At 42.3% G+C, this 27277-nt stretch overlaps 1 protein-coding gene across 8 annotated transcripts in view; it reads left to right on the forward strand.

Moving 5' to 3' along the window:
- Nucleotides 1-27277, forward strand: part of LOC124055634 (nck-associated protein 5-like) — a 139607-nt gene that overhangs the window by 82245 nt on the left and 30085 nt on the right. For all 8 annotated transcript variants that reach the window (XM_046382599.1, XM_046382601.1, XM_046382602.1 and 5 more), the window contains 3 exons: nt 8666-8799; nt 21503-21593; nt 25116-25298. In XM_046382599.1, coding sequence (XP_046238555.1) covers nt 8666-8799; nt 21503-21593; nt 25116-25298 — 408 coding nt within the window. The remainder of the gene's footprint in view (nt 1-8665; nt 8800-21502; nt 21594-25115; nt 25299-27277) is intronic.

Consider the following 27277-nt stretch of genomic DNA (forward strand, 5'->3'; position numbering starts at 1 on the left):
GGTAGATATACTGTAGATGAATGGAATGCGTGAATCATCAGAGTCATGTGAGATGATGCGATGCATGTTGGGTTGTGAACACAGCTAAACTGATTGATTCAGGCCACTTTCACACCTGTAGTCTGGAAGAAAAAACTGATACTCTTTGCTTAGCTTTGTAGTTGTAGTTCATTTTGTGATCACACTTATTTATTACAAATGAGTTAAGAGGCATAAACTTTAAAAAACTGAAACAAAAACGTTGTTCTGGTGACTGACAGCACTTTACTGCTTTATGGGCTTTTTTTTATCTTCTCTGGTGCAGCCTGCAACTGCTAGAACAAAGTAGGGCAAAATGTCTATTTTTTCCACTTCAACTTGTAGCATTTGTGCTTCCATGGTTAAGAAATGATCTCCTATGATTATATAGTAGATCATTTCCTTGAGAGTCCCCATTAGTAGATGGATGGATGGCAATTTGATCATACTTTAGCTTCTGAATTCATTCAGAAGACACAATCCTGTGGTTGCTCCACTTTGGATTCGCGCCACAAACAGTATCAGAGTACCAGAGCTGCTTTCCAGTCTGTCTTGTTGCAGTTGTTTGGTCCTCATCTGAGTTCCACTCACAGCTTTGCATCAGCCCGAAAGAACTGAATCAAAAGGATAGAATCATAGTTTGTGCTGCACCAGCAGGCTTCCTGATATATGTGACAAGAAAAGGATCCAGCTCCACTGATCAATTTGTGGCACTGCTTAGGTCACTTTTTTGTTCTCCTTTTTGTGTACACAATGTAATTCAGTTTATGTGTCTGCACCTCAAGGCTATACCTCAAAGTGTCTGTGCCTCCTCATGTAAAATTAACCTTGCATCCTCTGACCTCAACATAGCTCAAGAAAAACCATAAGCCATGCTTTGAGACTCCATGGAAGGCCTCAGCTCCTAGCCTCATGCAAGTGGATGACATGCTAATTATTACTTTAGAGGGATGTGTGAACTGCTGTCTGCGCATGCACAGGGTTGAGAGAGAAGGATGAGTTATCTGTGCCAGACAGGAGGAGGGTGGGGGGGGGTTGAGGAAGAAAGGGAGGAGGGGGGATAGCACTAAGCTCCATTTGAAATTGGGATTATCCCCGTTGGAGTCCCCCTTGCACTCTCTCTCTGGCATTCCTGGGAGGCTTCGGAGCTCAGGCACGGTTTTTCAATAGAAATGAAAAAGAGACTGCTGCATCAAGGAGATAATTGTCAAAGTGCTGGCGGTGTGCAGTGAGAACTGCGCACCAGCCTGTGCCCTGCAGACCCTGCACCCTGACGCCCACTTCTGTGCCCACTCGCTACCCCCAACCCCCATCCTCGCCTGCCAAGGGACTAACCCAGAGAGACAGATTAAAACAGCCATGGACTTTTGAAGTGGCTCTACCCCTCCTCAGTATCTGATGCTTCTCTTTAACAGCCTCTGTTCCCTCCCTTGGTCTTCCCTCTCTCTACATCCATTAGTGTCTTCTGTGTAACACGATCAGAGAAACAGAAAATGCCACCCCATTGCAGAGTTGCTCTGCCGGGACGTGTTGTTCTGTATTACTATGAAGCAAAGAATGTGAAAGGCATCTTTATGATTGTGCAAAGTGCTAGTACACACTGCTACAATTATAAGCCTCAGGTCTCGCTTGCACAGTTACACAGCCGTAGGTGTAAATGAAATAGCATTAACAGCACAGTTTACTGAGGAGAGTGTGTTATTAATTGGGTCTCCTGTTGAGAAACATGGCAGCTACTGGCAGTGCAGAGCAACAACGTACTTTTGTTATGGATCATTTGGGAGAATTGCATGAAACCTTTTGAATAATTTGCAGGGCAATCAGTGTTCAGGCCCAGGGTATACTCAGTATTTCACTGCAAATATGGCCACCCAAGATGCATTTATTATTAGTTTGAGACGATACGGTCTAACAGCCACCAGACCTGCCTGTGCTATCCACCATTTGTTCCACAGACTTTAAACTAGGGCTTGGACATGATGCTTTTGGCCATGATCTTTAACATGCTTACAAGGAAAACACTCGATTTCCCGTCAGGTGTTTGATAGAGCACAGGTCATGGTTCGTGCAGTTTCTCTCCAACAAGCCTGCCCTGTCTGTCTCTAGTCAAACCGCTCATTCATGGTCTCGTCGCCGCTGTAGGTTCTCTCTGGAATTCTTCACACCCCAGCCCAGAGGCGTGGTGCTGGGCAGGGCTGCTCTCTGCCTCCCACTCTCTTTTGATGCCACTCTGAAGTGCAGTCTAAGTCTGTCAGGGACAGGATGCTGGGTTTCCTGTCAGGGAGAAAACAGAAGGGCACATGTAGGCTCATAAAAGGCAGCACCGCCTGCACTGATGAGGGGGCTGGGCTCTCCATTAAAAAGGCATTTAAAACTGTTGGGTAGGATTATGATCACTGGAAACGGCTGTCCAAACATCATATGAAAATAAACTATGTTGCTTTGAGAGAAAGTGGCTTTATTTTTCTTTGGGTTTGTGTGGATGCTCTTTGATACCTGAGCTTCAACAGATATGAGTGTAGTGGGGTCACGCAGTGAGATGTTTGGCTTGAGTAGATTTGTAGTACACATACAAATGATAAAGGGAAATGTTTTTACTTGAACTTAATTATGTTATTTAAAAATAAAAAAAATCTGATTTCTCCATAGTATTTCATGTAAGAAACGAAGTTAAGATAAGAGTGGCGTTGCTGCGAATACAAAATGGGAAGGGGTGGCACAGTATGGTAAAATAGACCCTGGAGCCAAGATAGGAATCAGCTATTTCTGTCCATGAAAACACATTTCTCGTGTGCTACTGTCTGCAAGATTGCATGCATCGAGTAAATTTACCGACTGGCTAGCCGAGAAGACCGAATGCCCCACTTAACAAGTAATTTGGTATGGTAGGTTGAGGTGATTTCACTTACATTGTGTCTGCTTGTTGCTATTTCAGCTTCAAACATCCTGATGGATTATGTCCATATTGGAATTTTCTGCACACACAGTGACAGTGCAGTAAATAGTGTAGAAAAGTGAACAGTAAGTGTTTGGAGATCAGATGTGCAAGTTCTGGAAGGAAACTCTAAGTTTTCATTCCTACTCAGACCTCCAGTCAATATTTATTAACCACATCTGTGATCTTAGAGATTTTATAAGACTTCTTCTGGACTGATGTATGTCAAAGATGACTGATGTTCATTGTCTGCAGTGGATTAGTTTTTATTTTGAGCACAGTTGCACTGGGTCACTTTGAGTTAGGGCCTCAGTTTGGCATAACCATGGTTTAATGAGATGAAGGTATCATTGTTTACTTGACAATGATTTATTGATGTTTGAACTACTCTGAAAAGCACCTTCGGGGTAGATATCTTTTGTAGTGTGCTTTCAGCAGATAAAGACGGTTTCTAAGGGGCTCCCAGCTTTTTAAAAACAGGGAGAAAAGATTCATTCCTCATGGAGATCCACTGCCGAGGGACCTTCATAGAGTGTTTCTGACAGCTGTTTGGAGGATGTGTGACAGCGTGGAGGTTTGGGGACCGAGGGGTCTCAGGTGCTGTCTCTGCAGATTGGCCTTATCAGTCAGGGACAGGGGCGAGGGCCGAGATGGGGTCCCCCCAGTGCTCAGCACACTCACCGGGTGACGAGCGCTGACAACCTGACCCAAATCGCATCTCCACACTGTCCTTTTCACCCACTCTCCAGAACACGTGTGTGTGACTGAATGACTCGGAGTGGGGGAGCTCCCTTGGCAATGATAAATGGACCACTCATATGATTTAGCATATTCCTGGGGTGTGTGTGTATTATTTGCTATAGCGCCTGTGGCCGTCTAAGAGAGAAGTGGCACACTCTAATGTAGTGGCTCTCCATGATAATTGAATTGATGGGGCCTTAGGGGACACAGGACACAGATTCTTTAGTGAATAAAACACTGTTTAAACTCAGCCACATTTCTGTAACAAGTAATTTCAGAAAACATATGTTCCAGTGAATTTTGCATTCTTTTCAATTATCTACATATCCCTTTGTTAGGTGCCAAACATTGTAGAGTATCATTAATATTGTATAACAGAAAACAGAGCTGTGGGATATGACAATATAACGCGTGATGGTGGTAAAACGTCAGAGGGCTGCAGGGTGACAACTTGGAAGTTAGCGTTACCCATCAAATGGCCAATGATGGGATATGAGATTTTATTTGAATGCACTTTTTAAAAATCTTTTCAACATCAGTGCACACTTTGTCTTAATGATAGCCAATGGTTTGTCTTTAGCATATGTGACCTGGCATTTCACAAACATTCAGCGTGCCAGTGAGCCAAATCCTCCTCATGTTACACTTTCATTTGAATTCAGGCCTGCTGATGAGCACACACTCACACACATGCACACACAAACAGCCAAGTGGCATGTTTTATTTATGAATGAAGAACCTGCACGGCGTATTGTGTCCCTGATGTTTGCTTTAGCAGCGAGCCAGAGATCCGCTCCCGGCCCTTTGATTAGGCAAAGAGCTGCAACCGAGTGGAGGGTGGGGGCATTCTGTGTAATGAAGAGATTATTGAGCCCCCCGAACTGTACCCCAAACCCTGCATGAACACACATACATACAGTTGCAGATGAACATACAGAATCAGCACCACGGTGACGCCTGCGCACACATGCACTTAACCTGATAACATTGCGCTGCAGCTTTTCTTTTATGGGAGACAGCATCGAAAGCTGCACAACAAGGAGAGGCAGAGGTCTCTAATTAATTTAGAGTCCTCTGTGGATCTTGGAGGGTATCAGGGGGGTTCGAGTCTCCTAGTAATTCAGCTCGGATGAATACCATTACCATCTAATGGTGTCCAATTACAGAGGCAAGCTACATTCTGGGCTCCACTGCAACTAATACAATTTTAGAAGAAATGGAAGCACTATGGGCTGCCATACAAGCTAGGTTATCTTAAAATAAAAAAAGAAAAGAAAAAAAAGAAAAAAAAACTGCACATAAATTAGGTGTTTGTTTTTGTCCCAGATTTCTCATTTATTTCATGACATATAGTATATGAAAATCAATAGGATTGTGCAGTCCATTCTGTCTTTACATGTTGATGGTGATAAATTCTGTCATATCTAGATGGACATTTTTTTTATCAGGCAGGAAATGAAACCAGCCTCGCCTGTGACAGAGGTCAAATTTAATCCAGAAACACCCAATCTGGTCTTGTTTCTGATATATGGCTCAGTAGACTGGTATAAAATCCTGCGTGGGCCATTTTATAGATTAGTTGGCCTATTCCATTTGATATTGCTTTTTCCAACCACTGTATTGTTTGTTAGAGCTGGCTTTGTTAAAGCTGTGACTGCCAGATTTATTCCAGGAAAATGTTGCCCTCCACAGGAGAATGAGGGTAATGCATGCCATCCATGGCCAGGGCAATGACAGGCAGTCAAGTGAGAGGATTATGTCCTCAGTCACTGGATTAACTAAAGTAAATGTTCTCACAGAAACTTGCCAAGCATGTTTTCATCACATCCCATCTCAGTGTTGACTTTGAGAACTCTTACCAGCACAACGCTTGACAGTGCTGCCTTTGTAGCTGCATGCTTTCAATTAGAATACTCTTTACCACAGAAAAAAGCCATCAAGTTGGTGTAGACAATAAACATTTCAACCGATAAAATCTGTGATGTATTTCTAGGGCTTTCTGGGCACATAAAGATATGGCGATGTTTGATTTAATGGCTGCAGGCCTTGTTAAATTGCTGAAATTATATATTGAACAAAAGCAATGGAAGGCTTTTTACAACAACATAGACCATAAATCCTGTGTTGTTATTGAGGTTGTTGGCAAGACTCTGTCAGCAGACACATAGTGGTCGGTGGTTTATGCCTGGGGGGGCGTTTGTTAGGCCATGTGGGCAACAAAAATCAGGACTAAAGCTACCGTTCTTTTGTGAGGGTCCAGGTTAACTTGCTCAACAGTACTGTACATGTTAATACATGTGGAGCCGAAAAGAAAAGGCCTTTGTGCTTGTTTTTTATCAAGGGGAAATTCAGCTAAACTACATGGGGCTGGAGGTTGGACCTGTAATGAGAGGCTTTTTAGTGCCATGTTTTCTATCATTAAAAGAAAAATAAAATAGAAATTTCCATCCTTGTGGCTTAAGGGAAAAAATGTTTTATCTGCACTTTGCCAGGTGAATATTAGTAATATGCTGTTGGTTTGACCTCCTTTACATTTTTCCTTTAAGAGAGAAGGTGAAGAAGAGCCAGAAAATCATTGGTTTTGGTCCAGATGTATAGGTTGAGCTCTTGGCAGGGGGATGTACTACTTTATGCTTCTGTATGGCTGGATTTACAGCAACCATTACTCCTGACAGGAGGAGCCTCCCTGTTGTGTAAAGAGCTGCTCCACATAGTAGCCATGAATTTATGGCCACAGCGAGGACCAGAACTGGTTTTAATGGTGACTTGGGTTTAATATTCCCTCTCCCCCGACCGATTCACCCACTTAAAATCTGCTTTTGTGACAGAATTCCCGCCAAGTAGCAATATACTGTGCATTCAAGACAATGTGGTCATAGTAAAAATAGCAATTTTCTCAAATGGTAATTTACAGGCAGTTGTTTTGATATTTTACTGTGCAATTTATCTGTACGGTGTTGCTTTAAATCATAGCCACACATGTCCATGATGCACTGAACAAAAAGACAAACATCATCTTTAGGATTGTTTTGTTTATATACCATCTGATCCCCAGTCAGTAGCCATTGCGGTTTCACACCACTAGATGTCCCCATAATGCTTGTCAGTGAGAGAGCATTTCAGCATCTGTGTCACCTTCCACCGAATGATGGTGTGCAATTATTGGTGCTACTACTGGAGAAGAAGGTTTACAGACAAGTCCAGAGGAGAATGAAAATATATTAACACTGTATTGTCTGCTGAGTGGGCATCACAGACTTTTTCTACAGTCCACATAGACATGTTCTGTGTATAAATGTCATTGTTCAAAGCAGATGATGATACATAATCTTCTCGTAAGTAATTATCTTCTGAATTTACAGACAGAGAATGATTGTGGACAGTATTACAGTCATGATAACTGTCTTTTTCTACAAAAAATGTCTTCTCTGTTGATCCGAAAAAATAGGATGAAATGCACTTCGAACTCAAGTCTTTTATTTCCGCAATAACTGCACCTCAGTTTGCAACTTTTTCCATGCTTCTCCCACATGGGGCAGTCCAGTAAAACGCAAACCAATTTCCAGTTATTTTACAATCTTTTCAGCTGACAACATAGTGAAGAATGGCTGATCACTTAAACCTTCAGCTAAGAAAATGGAGCCAATTGCTTTGTCATAAATTGCCAGAAAATACCAGGCTTTGTCCAGGCAGAGATGATGATCTTCGCTCATTTGCTCTGTCAGCTGAAATCCCCAGCCCTGCTGGTGGCGTTTGCTCAAAGCTCCTCCACAACTTTGTCACTGTAAGAACTCGTAATGCCTAAACTCGGCCCATCTCAAGGAGGGAATGTGCCACCGCGGGGCCATGATTTTTGAAGTTGGGCTCGAGGCGACGACGGCCCCTCTTTTGGGAGCAGATGGCTGAGGCCATCTGACAGAGAAGAATTCCAATTAAAGACTGAAAGAAAAAAAGCTTTCGTTTTGGAATTGTCTCTGGTGAGAAAGGACAGATAAAAATGGTTATTTGATCTGTGGAAACCTTAAACACCACAGACACAGATTGGGTTAACTCACACCGAGCCAAGCTTCAGAGAAACAAAAAACATACTTGGCTATAAAACAGCAATTATACAAAGTGAAATAAAGTATTTGGAAAAGCACAAAAGGAGAGGGCGACGAGGCTTCACTTCCACGATGTGGAAGTGTCACAAGTTATAGAGCTTTAATTTCACTCCTTTGTTGCAAAGGAACGTGAACCTCTTCAGCTCTATCTGCCTTTAGCTTCTCAAGTCTAAATATATCAAAAGTTAAGTCAAGTGAGGCCATATTTACTCAATGTTTTCTGCAAAGTTACCAAGCAACAATACTGTAATAATGATAATAATAAAACCTGCAAGCACAGTTTGTTTGTGGGGGAAGCTGCCAGAATGAAAAACTCACCACAGTAAACAAGCTAATGCTGAGCACCTTCTTGGTACTGGCTGAGTATGGAAATGTCAGAGCGCAGAGAAAGACTGAGGCTCAGTGACTGACATTTGGGTGGGAACTTTCTGTCATAGCAACAGAAGGAAGTGGAGGTTCATTATGAACATTTCAACATAACAACAAACTACAGATATGAGAGATACACGGCAAAATAAATGCCACAATGCCCTTCTTCTCTTGTTTTCTTTCTTTCTTTTAAGCATGAAAAATAAGGCTCGGAGTAGATTTTTTAAATTCAGAACGACTTGTGTTGAGTATGAGACAAAAGAATCGCGTTTGGGCATGTTTTATCTCAGATGTTTTGATTTTCATGACAGTTGACACACTCTGCTGCCACTTAGGTTTTTAAAGGCGAGTCAGAGGTCAAGGTCTAATGGCATCTCAGGAGCTGTCAGGGACTCAAGGACCACAAACATGGCATATAGCTTAGGGATGATCTTTTGAGCCTTTAGGCCACACACCAACCACCGAGAGATAATAACTGTTCTTATGTTTGCATCCACAGCGAGAAAAGCTGATCCACGAGCTAGAGGAAGAGCGACGTTTGCGACTGGAGAGCGAGAAGCGTCTCCGGGAAGTGACGGAGGAGTCAGAGCTGGGACGGGCGCAGATGGTCTCACTGCAGCATCAATTCTCCAGGTAAAAGGGCCTTAGTGTCTTTGACAGCTGGAGCTGCGAGTTACTTTACAAATTGAAATTTCATCATTTTACCAATTAGTTCATTGTCTGTGGCCAATGTAGCTTGCATATCAGCGCATAAGTAAAAATATTCTAATATATCTGTAATCTTTCTAAGGGGCTGTAGCAATCTGACTGTAGTGATATTTCTCTCTGTCACTTGACCTTGACATCAGCAAAAAGTGAAAGTGTGTGTGCTGATTCATTACTTAAGCTCTGAACCTCTGAGAGCTTATAAAGCATTAAGTGCTCAAACAGTGCTCTTGTCATAACTTTAGTAACCTCTCTTTCATGAAGTTGTCCTGCACTTTGCAGCCTCTGAGGTGCTGCCTTAAAGCTGATGCTTTAATTAGGCGATCGGCATTCAGTGCTTTACTTATCCAAAAAAAAAAGTCCAGAAAATTTCACATTAACTGCTTATCTTTTCATTAAGCTGGTGGAGAAAATCTTGTACATTTTAATGGTCCCAGTGTTATGGAGCAGATGAGGGCAGAGTCGCTGCCTGTGGAAGAATAAAATATTTAAGAGCCATTCCAAAGATTTATCACATATTTGAAATGTTCCATTGATGCCTCTGAATTTAACTCTGGTGTTTCTGTCTTTTGTTCAGCTTCCTAACATCCCTTTTATGAAAGCAATTCCCTGCACCCTTACAGCCCATTTACAGTAAGAGACTTTTAAAGTTGGCGAGAGAGAAACTCAGCTTTTACCTCAGGGGGTTAATTGTCTTGTTTGTAAGGGCATTTTCACCCAATTTTCCTTTGCTTGGTCTGTCAGTAGCAGACAAGATGTGACCTTTGAAATGGTAGTTTATATAGCATGACTTCCTGTTCAGTTGGTTTACGTCATACGTAAACCCGTCAACCAACCAATTTCATATTTCTGCAATACCTTCCTGCACCTGTCCATGTCTCCCACTTGGGTTTTTCCTGTTCTGAATTGGTGGTTAGACATAAGTATCTCCCTCTATGACCTGTGTGCAGACTTATTGTGCTTCCCACACACTGAAAAAAGCGATAATATTTGTAGAGATACAGTACACTCTGTCCTCGAGTCTTAAAGGGGGCAGATGTAGCAGTGAATTAGTAGATAAGGGAGCAGCGATATGAGAGTCAATGTCTCACAGCCAGGGCAAGAGAATGTACAGCAATTCTATTAGGTGGGAAATATATAAAGCTTATCCCTGATTGGGTCCTGCACAGGTCCCCAGATGAATTTGTCACCATTGCTGGGGTTGCCCAGATGGATGGTACTCATTGGGTGCAAGGCGGCTGCTACTGCTGTGCTGAGACTCTGCAATATAGACAAAAATTCCATTATGTCCTCAAAAAGTGCTTATCGAACAGAGGGGGAGGGGTGGGCATTCTCCCACCCTCGCCAACTCGCTCATTGTCATCATGCTGGATTGCTGTAATTTCCGTGTGCCACATTGTCAGTGGTTTTGTGACTCCTGGGGGGGAGGAGGAGGGAGACGCAAGGTTCAGCTGCTTTCCTTTCCACAAGTCACAAAGGTATCTGCCTCCGCCTCCGCACAAACAAGCTAACAGGATTTCAGTCTCACTGTCAAAGTCTTAATCTTTGTTTAAGCGTTGCTGAGTGCTTATCTGAATGTGAATGAGCAAGTGCACCAACTGAGTCGCCAGTGTGTGTGTGTGTGTGTGTGTGTGTGTGTGGAGTGTTTTTACCTGAATTAATACACAGTAGCCAATCCTCGATGGCTCTGTGCCTCTCTGGCAGATGGGACATCAGTGAGGTTTATTAGCAACTTACAAGCCAGAAAAAACAAAAAAGAGAAAGACAACCTGGCAACTGAGGCTACTGAGAGGTGTCTTCCCATGAACCTTTGCCCCACTTCCTGCTTGCTCTGCCATTTTCAGTTATTGGCTTATGGATATACTTCCTCAACTTGCACGTGCACTCCTACATATGTGTGCATGCTTACTGTCAACCAACAGTTATTGAAGTCCCTGCTCTCGCTCTGTGAGACTTCATCCATATCTCCTGATTGATTTAAGCTTGCTATTTGTTGCGCATTAGGGGAATGGAAACCTCAGTTCATCAATGTGTCTTTCGAGATAACACCCGCAAATCATGTTAAGTGGACATCCAATCTTTTAAATAGACTGGGATCTGTTTGACCTCAGGCAACAATTGATTTGCGTATTGCTAATTAATTGAGGTTGTGCTTTGAATCATGACTACAGAAGTGAAATCAGGCCAGTAACAGACATCCCAATTTGAATGACAAAAGCCAGCAAAATGTTATAGTAAAGATATCAAACTCTATGCAAATGAGTGCTTCAAATGGATTTTTCAAACCTTGCCAAAAACAGTGTCCACTCAGATTTAACTAAATGTCTTTTTTTAAAAAAATACTTGACACTTTTATGATTTGCTGCACCAGGTGACAGAGGTGTTCTGTGGTGTTATGAGACAAAGACAATGAGCCGCTTGTTAGAGTTGCACTTTATGGTAACACACGCAGAAACACACATATGAACAAACAGGCATATCCACACCAATGAGTAAAGATCAGACATTCATGGAACCAGAAGAATTCCTGGGAATCTCAGCTTCTTACAGCCTTTGTTTGTGTGTGTGTGGCTCTGAACGCCCTTGTAACACTTACACTTTTTGGCAGGGGTTGAATGCAAGGCAGGAATCAACAAAAAACTGGAACAACTGGCTTTTCTTTTTCTACTTTCACCCACTAAACAGCTCAATTTGCCTGTGTTTTCATGGATGAGATCAGAAAGTCTGCATTCCTCAAGTGACTGGCCATTTAGCTCCAGACATAGGTGTACACACACTCACACACACACCCTCCCCCAACCAGTTGGGTTCTTGGCCTGGTGTGGGTCACATGCACAGCCCCTCCTGACTTGGGTCAACCCCCCAGGGCTTCACCACCACTGGCATGGCTTGCCGTCATTAAACTCCAGCGGATTAGTGGGAGACTCCAGCCCACAACCCAACAGCCTCCTTGGCCCACCCTGGACGTCCCACAACTCCATATGAGCAAGACATTTAAGAGCCAAGACAGGACAGAAAGGACTGGAGGTGAGAAAAGATGGGGACACGACTGGGAGCAGCAGCACTTGAAAATGAGAACAGAAAATGAAATGAATTGCAGAGACAGAACTGTAATCTATCAAGTGCATTCAGACGGCTGTTCAGCAAGGACACTCTGAGGCCTTGTCCACATCCCCTCCCCTTCCTGTGTCACCACACTCAGACAGGATGACCGGTGAGCAGACAGGAACATGGGGACGTCTGGGGGCCTTACGTGGCCTGAAGATGAGGGAGGCTGTTTTCAGGTAATGAGCAGAACCAACTTTTTCAGTCTTTGAGGCTGTTGGTTTCACTCCACCGCATTTTGTTTTGCTTACCATACTTATCCTCTTAAAGACTTTATTGTAGTCATTCCTCTGCCTGCAGTGGAGATTAGACACATCTAGAAAGGGAAAAGGAGAGGCTCTTTGTTGGCTGCTGCTCATAAGTCTGCTCACACACACCTGGTTGTACACAGAAGCTCAGGTACGATATCTTTGTCCTGCTTGCTGATGCTCAGATTTATCTGTCTTGTTTTTTGTCACTTTTGTTCCCTTTAAAGCTTTAGAGGTAAAGCAGTTTACTCGAGGATAGTTTGAAAATAAATCCCTCTTGACTCTATTTTTGCAGTCATTGTTACCCAGATCAAATGTTCGCTCCTCAGCAAAACCAGGGTGTTTACAGCCGAGCCGGTCCACTTGACTTTGAATCATTGCCGTCTTGAAGGGCCCTCTTCGTGGCAGGATATGGGAGACTTACGGCCATACTAACAACAACAGCAGACGATGACTGGTGCCTGCAGATTTACAGCTCAGCGGCGTATTCTTTCTGCTCTGTGTGTGAGAACATGCGTGCGTATATGTCAGAAGGCGATGATGTAAACAGACAAGAATGGCAGCGTTTTTAAAGTCTGGACATGTTGTTTGGACAGTCACGCTCAGGTTGAGATCCCTCCACGGTCCACAGAGAAAGGTTTCAGAACCGTGTGTGTGTGTGTGTGTGTGTGTACTGCATACATTCATGTGCTACTCTCATTACCACACTCTGGACTGCACAGCTGGACCGGCTGAGGCTAATACACTCAGAGAGGGAGCTGAGTGATTGCACTCTGTTTGCAGATCAATGCCTTCTCTTCTAATCATCCAAGCATCCAGCCACGCCTGGACCAAGTGTTTTAATTTGGCGTATTTAAAGTGGCCCCCCTGCATGCCTTGGCGGCTGCAGGATTTAGCTGGATGAATCAGGGCCCTGTTCAAGACAACACATCTGGGGTCGTTAACGGGATGGAGGGGGTCAGTCTTTTGAAGTTAGCTTCCTTACTCTTGCCCAATGGGGATGAGGGCTGTTAAATAGATAATACGTGTCTGGACTATTTTGGGAGTACCTCATATTTAGCGGATTTATTGGTCCATTTCTCTTTAACTTCCAAATTTAAACAGGGAATTATGTCTGATTGAACTTAATTTGGGTTATTCTACTCTATCACTTGTCGAAATTACCAGCCCATAATAGCGCTTTGGCACCAATCTCACCAATCTTTTTTTTTTTTTTTTTTTAAATAAGAGAGTCTGTTCACTTACTGAGCACCATGTTGGGTTTAAGTACGACTTGCTTGTAACTATGTCAGACAATCACAGACTCTTGTGTACACATACACACACTCCACCCCCGTTAACTTCCGCCTTGGATTAAACATGCTGGCTATGATGTTTATAGGCATGTTGAAAGAGGTCAGATTACAAGCTTTTGTGGAAGTAGGGCATCCATGCTCATATCATGGTAGCTCGCTTGTTCTGTCTGACTTGGGAAGTTGGTGTTCACAGATTGTAGCCTGAAGCCAAACAGCATGTAATTCAAACTGACCTCATGGTTGCAGTATAGATTTGGTTGTCTGGCAGCTGCTCTGGTTGACACATATACGCAGCGACTGCTTTATTAGCTTAGTCCTTTATGAGGATATTGTTATAGAAAATGTCTGTTATAAAGGGTCAGTTCACGCACTGCTTGTGAGAGTTCCATTACATTTACAATTTACTGGCAACATTTCTGTCCTGAAACAGTCTTTCAGTTACTTTGACCTCTCTTAAATTGAGGTGGAGGGAGAATATCTCAAAACCTGGGGCACACAAAACCAAAAATATCTACCAGACTCAAAACCACTGCCAAAATGTGAGAAACTGAAGAAGGTGGTTGAAGAAGAGTCAAGTTTGGAGTCAGCTGCGATAAAACTGACTGCGTCTCAGCTGTGATTGTTTGCATCCATTGAGACTTCTCTGTATTTCCTAAATTTGCCACCCATCATCATATCATCAATTGTCAGATTTTATAGGATACAATTTGTGATACATACTGCATGTTTTCTCATCTGAGCTTCGATATCAAATTATACAATTACAGCCAGAGACGGAGATATAGTTGTAATCTTGATAAATTGATTCGATCATTGATCATTTGGTCTGTAAAATGTTCAGAAATATTGAAAAATTTCCAAATTGCTTGCTTTCTTGGGCCTACTGTCTGAAACCCAAATATATTCGATATACTTACATTTTACAAACAGCTCCGCATGAGATTTTTTTGCTGCTCTCTTTATCTCGACCCATCTCTCACTCCATTATTCCCAGTTCCCAAACGGCCCTGCATGGGAGTCACTGAAGCTCTCCGTATAAGTAATTGACTCCACGCTGTCATCATGACTAAGGTTTCCCACTGGGATGTCTTCCTCACTCTGAATCTCTGCTTCACATGTGGAGCACACATGCCTGTAACTCAGTGGTGAGATTCAAGCAAAAGGCTCCAGCATGATGCTCTTGAGAACCAATGACTCCCTCATTGCTAACTGCTTCCTTTGGCCAGCGGTGAACATGTGGGACGGCCATCATGAATCTAAATCCTTCCAAATGTAGTGGGACTGCTGGAGGGATGAAAGAGGGAGAACCTAAATCTGGTTCCCTCCATATGTGCCTTTTAATTTTACTCTCTTAACAGACTAGTCCTCCTTTGCACCCAGACTGCACTGCACTTCTGGTAAAATCATTGGGGGTGATCCTGGAAAGAAGCAATGTTGAACTTTCAAAAGTTATTAGAGAGTTTTCCTTTATCCTGCGTGATTAGAAATTAAATGATATTTAAGACTAAAGAGGTCAATAAACCAATATTTGCATAAATAATTTAAATTTAAATGTTGATGAAGCCCTTTGGTGTTTAAAGGTTCATCCAGAGTTTAAAAATAAATGCTCCTTTACACAGCAGTTGGTCAACAAATCTTGGAGTGAAATATGACTGGCAGGACATACTAAATGCTTTGGGCCCTTGATCTCTTTTTCTGTGGCATGTGTGTCTTGTTGATAAGGTTAAAGGTTAGCGACAAGAGCGAGCGGTCAGAAGGGCAAGGACCTTTGTAATGTTACCTCACAGTAACATGCATGACTGATGTGCATGACTTTTACAGCTCTGAACGGTCCGTATGTCTTTAAACTGGACCCAACCTTTCACCAGAGGCATCTACTTTAGTTTAGTTCCTTGGAGTTTTCTCGCCTTCATCGAGGTCAAGTCTAAGAAAGGGTCTCCTTGCCTGTTTTCTGCAAAACAGCCCTAAGAGGATAAGAGTGGCTTAGCGTTGGGTTAAGCTTGGCAATCACCCGGTGGGCGTACATAAGTGATTTGCTGGAAAGGAGTTTGGGCCGAAGAATGGAATATTCTTGTGCCAAAATGGACAGTTTTGCAGGGCCTCTGTGAGGTCAGATAAGGCGATTGTAGCCGGCGATGCAGCAATCACGCGAGGGCCCCCGATGGCCTCGATTCAGCCACACAACCAGGTGATTGTTCTCCCTATCATTTCAGCAGCTTTAGGATTTTCCAATCGTTCTCTGGGCAAATCTGATTAGAGGGTCTTGGTCAACCTGAGTCTCTGACAGTGCTGACGAAGTGAGAGTGTGTCCAGAGCCAGAGAGAGAAAAGCTTAAGCATCTCCACCAATCTCTGGCATTTTAAAGCTTCTCTTTTGTATGCCTGAAATGTTAAAAAAAGTTTTTTGTGTTTTTTTGTTCAGTTCTTTGACTGAAATTTTAATGATATTAATAGTACCGTATGTTAAAACTCACAGTGTGCTCTGCATTTTCTGTGGTTGAAGTTTAAATAAGTTACCATGGATTTTTTTTTAAGCTATCCTTCATCTTGAGTAATAAGTCTTGTTTCCAAGTCTTCTGTGATAAATGAAAAACAAAAGAAAGCAAGTGGATTTTATTTTTAATTCAAAATATAGACACAGCGTAGTGAATATTCTGCTGCCAAGGAATGCTGGCAGCTTAAATATGCAACCAAGGCAGCAGGGATCAGCAACGCCTGCTTGGTCCGAGCTGTGAAACATGCAGAGATGCAGGCGATCATTGGCACGTGAGTGATCACTAAAATAAACAAATGAACATCTAAAAACTGTAAGTAGAACATTTGGCGGGTTCTCTAGAACAGCTAGAGATATGAGATGTCACGCAGAGATCTGTGATCATGCAGTGAGCATCCTGGCATGCAGCTTCTCTGTTAGCTTTTCTTGCACGGAAAGTGTTGATTTTTGTGAAGCCAAAGCCTCTCAATCACCACTGAAGAACCACACAACTACGTGCACACACAATTACACATGCACACTGGCTGACAAAACAGGGGGATCCCTGTCCTTTAGTTGTGCTTTATCCCTGCAAGTCCATCCCCGATTCCTGTCTGATCCGAGACTACCGGCCTGCTTGCCTCTCAGCAGGGGCCCTTCTCCTTTGGAGAGGGCTTAACATGGGACATATGGGAAAGTCTTTGCTTGCCAGATCACTGTCTTTGCACAGGGCCAGTGTCGGATAATGACACACTGGAGACACGGCAAGTAGAAAATGAGAACAGGAGATCTGCTGTCAGACTGGCTCGGTAACCCGGCCACTGACTGACCATGCTTTCTGTCGATTGAGCGAAAAGCACTCAGGCTTATATGATGACTGCATGGCCTATTTTAGCCTAGAGACCCACATTTCAGCAATAGAGTCTGGGTCACTTTATAGCGCCTGGAGAGCACAGTGCTGGCTGTGCATTCGGATGTCACTACATATGGAGCTCAGGGATGTCTGCACAGTGTTTCTGGCTTTTTTCCGAAAAAACGTCAGCGTTAAAAACGGAGAAAAAGTCAAGATGGGGTAAGTTTTGAGCTAACACTGTCAGCTTTTGAGAGAGGTTTGGAGTCCTTTGATCATTTTGAGGTGTGTGAAGGAATTTGTCATTGAAGGTTAGAGCTGTGTAAAGCCACTGCAGTACGCTTGAATAAAACGCTCCTTCGTTTGAAGTTTTAAAGTCATTGTGACTTTTGACAGCGAAACATTAAAGAAGAGAGTTTTTCATATGTTAACCGCAGCTTTGTCAACCAGTCAGCATGAGATGACACAGTGCGTTTCACCTCTAATTGCCCCAGCATGTTTTGATGATGCATCACTTTGTTCACCTCTGCGGCTCTGCCGTCACATCAAAGCTCCAAACAGCCCGCGATCATGTGTGTATTCTGTGTGTGCGTTTTGCGAGAAGGAGAGGGGCGTGTTGGCCCCAAGATCGTCAGACCTCAGGCTGAAAATTGATTGGAGCCTTAATTGTATTTCCTGGACTGCTGAGTAACATTTTAAATTCAGCTCAAGCAGCTCGAGGGTCAGGAAAGTCAAAATTTGCTTTCGCCTCCACATACGCCCCTTCAGAACACACACATGCATGCACACACTCGTACGTCCTTCTCCATCTCCTTCCCTGAATGATGTTTTCAAAAGGTCGTTGGCATGCACTTTGAGATTAATCGCACTATCACACTGAACAAGACTATGTTTTTTACGCAAAGTAATGCTCTGTCATCTGAGAGTTATATTCCATCCATCATAAGCACTTAGCAGACTCTCTCACACATATAAATAGGTTTTAGATGGCTGAATTTACAGTAATGATGAATTACACTGTTTATTTTATTGGATGTTTTGCTGTATACTTGTTCTGTTCTGTTCTTGGCAGGATTTACTGCTTTGGAAACATCCATTTGGTTATTTAAATGTAGTTTTTCATGCTCTTGGAATAACAGCTCATAATTAGCTCTTTCACAAATACTTTCAAGTGAATTACTGATGCTCTGATTGAAAAGAAGTGCTGTTAAATAGCATCATAAGCGCTTTGTTAATATTTGTTATCAGTGAAACGTCGATAGTGATTACTGGGGCGTGATTGACCGAAGAACTCTTATTTGCATTGCTGCTCTGCATGATTTGGCAAGCAAGATGAGACGATAACTGGTAGTTTATGCAGAATCCTGTATTCAAGACGCAAGAGCATGCTTCACTACAGACCCAGAGTGGATGAAGTCGTTTGCTGTTGGTTTAGCATTCCTCAGTCTGTACTTAATACTTTTTAGAACAGCTTGAAGATTTCCTGGTGGTTACTGCAGGAGTGGAAATAGCAGAGGGTACAGAGATGTTTTTATTTATTTATTTTCATTTTTTTGTGCAGAATAAAATAAATCTTACTTCCAGTCTTTCTCTCCACATTAAGTATCTTCAGTCCCTCAGCCCCATCTCTCAACTTCAAAGTCTTTCCCTGTCCCTGCCATCAAAAGCACCAAAGTCAGTCCGGTGAGATGCCACACATCTGCGCCTTCTGTGACGGGAAACTTTGAAATGGAAGCAGTATGGAAAGTGAGACAGCTTCAGAGCTGCTTGGGTCTGTTAAGAAACACAAAGGGTTTCTTTCAGGTGTGCCACAGACCCCTTGAAACAGCCGCAGCTGAAGCACCATGTCCAGATTCTTCCCTGCCACCCATTCTCTCCCTCCTCCTGCTTCCATATGAGGGAGGTTGAAGCCAGGACAAGGTTTCTTACCATCCTGCCTCTGTGTAATGCAAAGGTTGTTGAGGTCTTGTCAGTCACAGTGAGCACAGTTGGGAAGTTTTTAAGAAAGTTGTGCAGATATGACTGTTTATCTATGGCCACATCACGTTGATTCACATTGATTGCTTGCATTCACGTTGATTGCTTCCCTGGCTCATTTGGCACATTTTAATTCATGTTGGATTACCAAAATATTGACTCTATCTGTTGGCATACCGAGTGATATTTCTAATTACACAAAAAAAACAACTTATCCATAATGGAAGTGATTATAATTCATACAAATCTTCACATTAGAACATATTAAACATTAACCAGTTGCTTGCTAGCATAGATATCAGCAACATATTGACTGCTTGTTAGTTGTTATCAAGTAAATAGATGCACTTGTTTAAGGATTAGGAATGTAGGAAATGGGTTAAAATAGGTTTTCATTGTTCAGTCCAAAACAGAAACAGACAGAAGAGTATTTTTGAACAGGTTTGTGTTATGAAACAGCCCTCTGAGGTCTGAGATTTATCAGAAAAATAGATGCTCAGCTCTCTGACCCGAATGTCATGATAATACACACACTACTGCTATATCTGTAGGTGGTCACCTGCCCTAATCCCCTGATTCAAAGAACCATCCCCACTTGCCATGCTGATCAGGCCTGTCGGCTAGTCCTTGACCCCGTGTCAGCATCTGCGGACTCCAAAGCTTTGTCTGTCACGTCCTCTTTCCTCTATAGGTTGTGCTGATTAAGGGCAGCATTTAAAGCAGGAACTGGAGCAATCTGCCACCAGCCTGCCTGCCTGCCTGCCTGCCTGCCTGCCCGCCTGCCTGCCTTGTCGACTGTTCAGTCAGCAGCTAGCGGCCTGATTACAGCCGGCTTTATGGCTCATCCTGGACAGATGGTGTGGCCAGTGCCGTCCTCGCCTGTCCCGCCTGCCTGCCTGTGCTTATCACCCTGGCTTACAACACACAGGGCCTGTCAGTGAAGAGCTACCAGGGCATGTAGAAAACATATGTCCTCCACAGTTAGTATGAAATTCAAACCCTTTAAATTCAGGCAATGAAAAAAATGTGTTTTCTTGAAGTAGGACATTCCAACAGAACTTGTAGTGTACTAATGCTATACTCATACTATATTATATTTAAATAAACTTGTGTGCAGTAGGTGTTTTATCAAGGAAGTTGTGATAATGACTTTTGCTGTCATAGTCCACATATACAGTACTGTCCTGCAGTTTCCTGCAGTATTTTTAAAAATACTTTATCATTTCGCTTAACTTTGTTTGTAAATGTATAAGGGATTTGTAGAGATTGGTTATTCTGTGTATTTTCTGTGACTCAGACACTTTGGAATTGGTCTGAAGAGTAACATAAGGCCTTCAGTCACCCTGACAAACACATAAGTCACGGCTTAGGGACTGACAGAAAAGGGGGAGTTAGCCCTTGCTAATGCGAATGATATGCAACAGACTGGATGAATCCCGCTCTAAAAATTTGCATTTTCAACCATGATTTGTCCTGTAAGGCTTTCTATTGTCCCTTTTAACTTCATTGCAAATGAAACCAAGAAAACCAAGAAAAAGAGGACTGTGTCATGAAATTCAGATTATCCCCACCTGGCAATGTCAAAGTCCTTTTTTTGTCAAATGCTCCTCCTGAACAGTGCCTTTCACCGGTGCTCCTCACTCTCACCTTTATTTTATCTTGTCATTTCCTTTTATTTTATCCCAGCTGGGTTCAAGATCATCTTTTGCAGCTTATCTAGAGCTGTTGAAGTCAATTTTGTTGTTGGTGAAAGTTCCCCCCAAAGCTAGAGGGATAAAAATGACGTGGCTCTTATTCATAAGGAAATGGGCAGAGGCATTTTTGTGTGGACTCTTCGGCACCTGTTCTGCATGCAGCCTGCAGTGTTAGCAGCACAAAACTGAAACGCAGATTGTTTTGAGCAGACGAGGCCGTGAAGGTCAAGGTCACTCACTCAGTGTGATTGCACTTAATTCAAGTCTTCATCGGACACACTTGAGGAATCGTACACAAAAGCATCCACAGTTTGCACATTTTGTAGTCATTTGGACTAAGTGTTCCCTGCATCGTGAATTGGGCAGAGTTTGGGATTGGAATAAAATAATAAAATACAACTCATTCATCTTGTGTCTCTGGCAGTGATTCATTCTCATTTTGTTTTCAATTTCGACCCATTTGTGTGTCTTTCGGCTGATGGAAAGTGTCCAAAAAAATCACAAATGAAAAATGCGGTGATCCGTTTCACACAACAATCATCTCATAAAGCTGCAAAACAACTGGAGAATAGATCCCATTTTGGATGTTTACAGTGGTGCCTTTGAGTCGATGCATCACTTTGAAGCAACTGATGGCTCTGACATCACTTCATTTCAGACATTTTAACCCTGATTACCTGACTATGAGATCCTGGTGTATATTCGTACTGGCTGTCCTGCAGTTGAAATTAAAACCAAGCCACAGCTGGATCTTTGCATGAGGGTTACTACCCCTTGAAGCAATGTGCCTGAAGAACCCTGGCTGCCTAAAGCTGCTGCTGGCTAAATAGTAATGTCTTGTAAGAAATAATGTCCATATCTTATACATAAGAAGAACTGAGATTGGTTTGGTTTGGGTGCAAATTATGTTATCACATTATCACATTATGTTCTCCTTGACTTACCTCATCGTGTTTAACTTAACTATGATCATATGTGTTCTGTGTGCAGGATGGAAGAGACGGTGCGGTCACTGCTGCAGAACCAGGGTGTCCTGGAGCAGACTGCTGTGGACACGGTGGACTTCATGAAGGTCTACAAGGTAAACTACCAGCCCATGATGGTCTAACTCAACCTGTGATCATTCAGCAGCTAACTGTCAAGTGAATTACGTCTCCCATTAGACTCTTTTCCAATAAAAAGCTCCACAGTGTAAGAACAGAGCTGGACTGAACCAAGGTGAAAGCGTTCATTGCTCTCCATGTTACATAATGGAAATAGCTGCTGGGATTGAGCAGAGAGGCAGACAGAATAAGTAAAACCACATAAATCTGAAGCACGGGGTCGTCTCCCGGGTCACACTGCACTATTTGGAGCTTGAGATGTTTACATGGTGCTGCAGCACTGAATTGCTGTTGGCTCAGTCTGTTTATCATCGCTGTGATGTTATTCACTTCCATATCTGAGGGCCTTAAATAACTTGCTTGTGTAATGCATTCATTTGTAGACTTTGTGAAGGATATTTATTCTGCATCTATGCTGCTGTGCTACCACACACTTTCTTTTAAGTCTTTTTGGAAGCACATGATAACTTCAGTGTCCAAAAATCAGCAACAGTATTATTGTTTTAAACGTCCAGCTGCTCAAACAACAGCAAAATGCCTCCAGAGACGAAAAAGAAGAAAAGGGCATCAACCAATTCAGAGTATGCAATAAAAAAGTCTTTCTAAATGACTGCATGCGTTCATCTCTGTGAATAAAAGACAGAAATAGATGCAGAAAAAAATCTTTGACTGATGAGTGCAAATAAAACTGAGCAGACTGAAAATCTAGCGTTCTAAATTAAATGTCAGTTGTTTTATTGCTTACTTTCCAGTGAGTACGAGAGGACTGTGGAACACAGGATTAGCAGTCGTGATAATAGACTGTTGTGCTATCCTGAGGTGCAAACAGCTTTATAATAAATAATGAATACAATGTGTAGATATGCAAATAATATTATCAGAGCACATGGAGTAATCCTTTCCTGTGTTCCCAATCACAAACGGATTACTTTGAGGAGAAACAGTATGACAAAGGTGGTGAAAAGTGGAATCTGAAGTGGTTGCATACAGTAAATATTTTCAGCTGTTGGTACCAACTAAATCCCAACTAATGCAGCACCACAGAGAACATAAGTAAAACTTCTCAGCAGCTTTTTACCTATGACTAAAACCTTGATTGTAACTATTTTCTATTTTATTATCTCAACGACAAAGCCACAAACTTCACTATTTAAAGAGATTACTTCCTGCGCTGATGTTCAGTATTTACTGAACTGGACATTCCGTGCTTCTGTGTGTTCAGCGCTGGATGGACATTGTCAAAGAAAATAAACTTGGAGGGCTGATGATGGTATTCCCAGTTGCCATGTAACTGAACACCCTCCACTCCCACGCAGCGATGTGCTCCTGCTGAGGATGTATTCTGTGTATTCAGCAGACAAACTCAATAACTTGAAAGGGCAGCGCGAGGGACAAGGTTCCCTCCCCTCTCCCACTCCAGACTCTCTCTGTGGATATTATTACCGAGCCCTTTAACGCTGTCTGATGAGCAGCCTCTCAAAGCAAACTGCAGACTTCGCAGGTTAGCCATGGCAAATAAAGGCAAACTTAAAACCGTGACTTTAAAGTATGGCATTGAGCATGGCTGTCTGGTGCAATCAAGCAAGATTGAAAACCTAATATGTGTTCAGAGGAGATTGGATCAAGCTAAAAACAAACTGCTCTGAAGAATATTATGTCCATTTCCGATTAGGAGACAGAAATAGCTTGTTCTCCACTGCATTTGGATATAAAAGATGAATTGCAGCCATTCATTAGTGCTGCTAATCTCAACTTTGTTCAGCACATTAACCATTGGTATCTTCAGGTTTGACCATTATCTGTCAAGGCTCAGTCAGGAATGAAAAATGTAATGTGTTTGCATGCTGGTATATCTCACTCTAACGACTGAATACCTCAGTGAAGAAAAACTACCATTGTTTCATTCACAACACAAGTGAAAGCCAGTCTAAGCCAGCTATATGGTAGAATAATACCTGTATTACTAGAGAGGAATAATACCGTCCAGCTGGAAGGCATGATGGGTTTGTGATATTTTCTTTATTTCTAACATAGAAGAGGATGAGAAATCACTGCATTCAGGACTGTATTATAGATTTACTTTTAATTAGAACTATGGTCCTGACCTGAGGGTCATGATGTCTTCAGGGGGTCGGTAGATAGGAAATATCTATAGGAAATAATAAAAATATTGTTCTGCAACTGAAATTACAGCCTTCCTGTCAGACTTTTCTCTAATACTTGCTTTTTCCAGATTGCCTTATCTTTTGAAGACTTTAATAGTTGAATATGAATAATGGCCATCAAAATTTCAAAATCGAAGACAAAATCTAAATTATTCTTCTGCTGTTCAACTTTAGGTATTTTGTTTTCTGAATTCTCTAGTTTTATCTCTTATTCATCACTGTCAGTGAACATCTCAAAATTTATCTGATATTGAACTTATGACGAGCAGATTCTGCTTTTTTTTCTTAGAGGTCAACAGTTGAAACGGTTGAGAAATCACCAGTTTAGATAATAAAATGCCAGAAAATTGTAAAAATCATTCTAATTCCGTGTATCGCTGTCCTTCCTCTGGCCTCTAACAGCTATTCAAATGAACCTGTCTGAGAGTCTAAGAGGGGAGAAAATCACCCTTCAGTTGAACTGCTATCAGTTCACAGATATATTCAACGGTTTAGTTGAAATAATAGGGAAGAATGCCCAAGGTGATGTCAGTCCACAGTCCACCGCCCAAAGACATTCAAATTACAGTTACAGAAAACAACAAATCCTCTCATCACTTGATCAAGTAAATCTGGGCCATTTTTGCTTGAGAAATTAATTTAAAATTATAAATCAACAATTTATACAGCTCAGATAATTTTTACACAACAAGTTGATTTGAATTTCAGTGAGTAAGAGCATCCTCTCAGTCTTCCTCGGAAAAGATGAATAATCTCATAAATGTCATTGTGTTCTCTTTTGGCGATTTGGTGGAAGCCATACTTGTAGTGTCTAATAGTGTCTAATTAGAAGCTAATTATTACTGGTAGTTAATTATCACAGATGCCAGGAAGCAACAAAAACAAAGAAGAAATAAAGGCACAAGAGGAAAAGATAGCTGGCAAAAAGACTGAGAGAGATTATCAAAGGCAGAAGGAGAGACAGTAAGGGCAAAGAGGGAGGGAGTAGGATCCCCGTAATACAGACAAGATGAGAGCCCTCAAGGTCGCTGCCACTCTTTGGAAAACAAGTGAAACATGATTAGGGATTAGGGGATGTTTTGGAGCTCTGTTGTCAAAGCTGCCTCCCCGTTGTCCCGTCTGCCCATCTGATCCTCTCCCCTTTCTTCCCTCTGATTCTTGCCTTTCATGGCTCCTTCCCCATTTCAAATACTGCCCCAAAACATTTGTCATACCTCACATTTGAGTGCTTTCTTCCCATCTGCTCAGGATTTTACTTGCCAAATTTTTCCTTCCTTTTCTTGCCCCCCCCAACTCACCTCTCCCTCTAACCTCATCTCATTGTCTGTGCATCAGGATAAACTCTCTGAGGAAGTGCAGAAGCAGCACGATGGCCCCGAGGAGAACAGCTCCCAGCCGGCGACTCAAACAGAGCCAGACAGCGGGCTGCCGCAGAACGCCGATCCTGATGCCAGCCAAGCAGAAGAAGAGGACAAAGACAAAACCAAGAACCTTGTGGAGCGCCTCAAGGCCTTGGAGGTAACAGAAATGCTTTTCTTTTAATCTCTCTTGCTGTTTGACTTTCTCTTTGTTTCCTTTCTCTTTGCCTACCTTCTTTTTGCATTGTTCTCCTTCATTCCTGCCTCTTCGTCCGCACTTTGAGCCACCCCTGGCTATCCTTTGTGGCCAGCCTGTCTGCCAGTTGTCAGAGTCCTGGTTCAGTTGTGTCTGAAAGCATGACAGTTCATCAAATTCTCCAGTCTTCTTCGTTTGGAGAGCAAAGTCATCCTATGAGAGTCGCTGCGGGGGCCTCAGGCTGTACTCCAGCTTTGGTTTGTTTTCCTCTGCGCTCGGGGATTTGAGCTGCACTCCGCCATGAGCCCCAAGCAACAGCCGAGCACATCCACAGTCATCCAATTGTTTTCTTTTTTTTTTCCCCTAACTGAAGCCACCGGACAAACATCCTCTCAGATCTCTTCAGCAATTAAGCCACTCAGACTTAATTAAATTAAGCCACCAGTCTTACCTACTCATTCCTAAGTGACTTCTTGATGTTAATTTGGTGGAAGGAGTGTGACATACAGACATACAGTAGCCTCATCTCTAGTCTTTTTCATAAGACAGTGATAGCAAATGATGCATATGATGCTTATGAAACTGAGTCTTTCAGTGCCCACACATAAAAAAAGAAAATGTAAAAGTAAAAAGAATTTGCATTACCCTAAAGGCTCCCTGATAGAAAATAGACCCTAATTACAGCCAAGTGGCAGGTAATTACCTGTTGCTCCTCAGATGTAAGTTACTTTGTGAACCTGGCAGGAGGTATGGTCAACCCATTCTGGTGATCTGTCTGATGAAGCACACTGTCTAAATATTACATTTTAAATACCTTATCAGAAGATATCTGGCATTTCATTCCATTCTGCTGCACTGATGATGGATGCACCACCGGCCAAAACAGCAAGAACAAAGCAGAGGCAATACATCACTGCCCTGCATTGTGCATAAACTCTGCTGACACTAAGGCTCTTATTCCTCTTGCTCAACTGATTCATTAAGTTGGCAGGCGCGTACTGTGGTCTATGACTGGGGCTTAAATGAATACACCCAGACTGTGGGAGAAATGCCCGTTGGTCACCTACTTGTTAAGTAGTGAGGCATAAATGCTAAAATTACCTGTGTTTCCACGGAGGATCACTTACTAAGATGCTCCATGCTAACTCTTTGGCTTGGTTTACCCTGAAATGGGCAAACTAGTAGCAAGAAGTGAACTATTTTTTGTGTGATGATTAAATAGGTTGAAGATTAGGCTGCTGCTGCAAATGGTTCTTCAAAAGGCTGATTTTACAGCTGCATTAATCAATGATTTCTTTTTATTTGATAAAATGATGCATGCCCAGCACATGATAAACCTCAGACAACTTTGCAGTCCCTCTATTTTGGTTTTTAAAATAAAATTATTTGAACTGATTGACTGTTCACATATCAGCAGAAGGAAGTGGAAATAATTCCTCAAACCACATGAACCCATAAACTTATCACATGCATGTCTTTCTATATGGTATTTGTAAGCCATGAGAGCTGTGTAGGTTTTCCATTTGAAATAACCATAAGACTGTGTTTAGGGAACAATGATAAGGAAATGTTCTTGCAGTAAACAGGACCATAAGTGCACATGACATTGGGCTTCTCATTTCAACATTTAAAGGCTCGTATATCACTAAACAATAAAGCAGCAGTGAAATTGATGTTGAGGTAACAAAATACCACTTAAGTTGCAGCCTTGAGAGTCAGATAACACTAAATACCCATACTTGACTTGGAAAAAACATTCAGCACATATTAAAAGGTGATCCTTTTTAGTGCATATAAAAAAGGGTTTCTTACAATCATGACAGAAATATGGTCCATGAACAAGTCTTAATATATAAGGTCTAAAAATAGAAATTCTGTTCACATTCACCATTCACACGTTTGTCATTCGTTACATTTGCACCCCATTCGAGGTTTCAAGGCCT

The sequence above is a fragment of the Scatophagus argus genome, chromosome 24, assembly GCF_020382885.2.
Source record: "Scatophagus argus isolate fScaArg1 chromosome 24, fScaArg1.pri, whole genome shotgun sequence".
NCBI lineage: Eukaryota > Metazoa > Chordata > Actinopteri > Scatophagidae > Scatophagus > Scatophagus argus.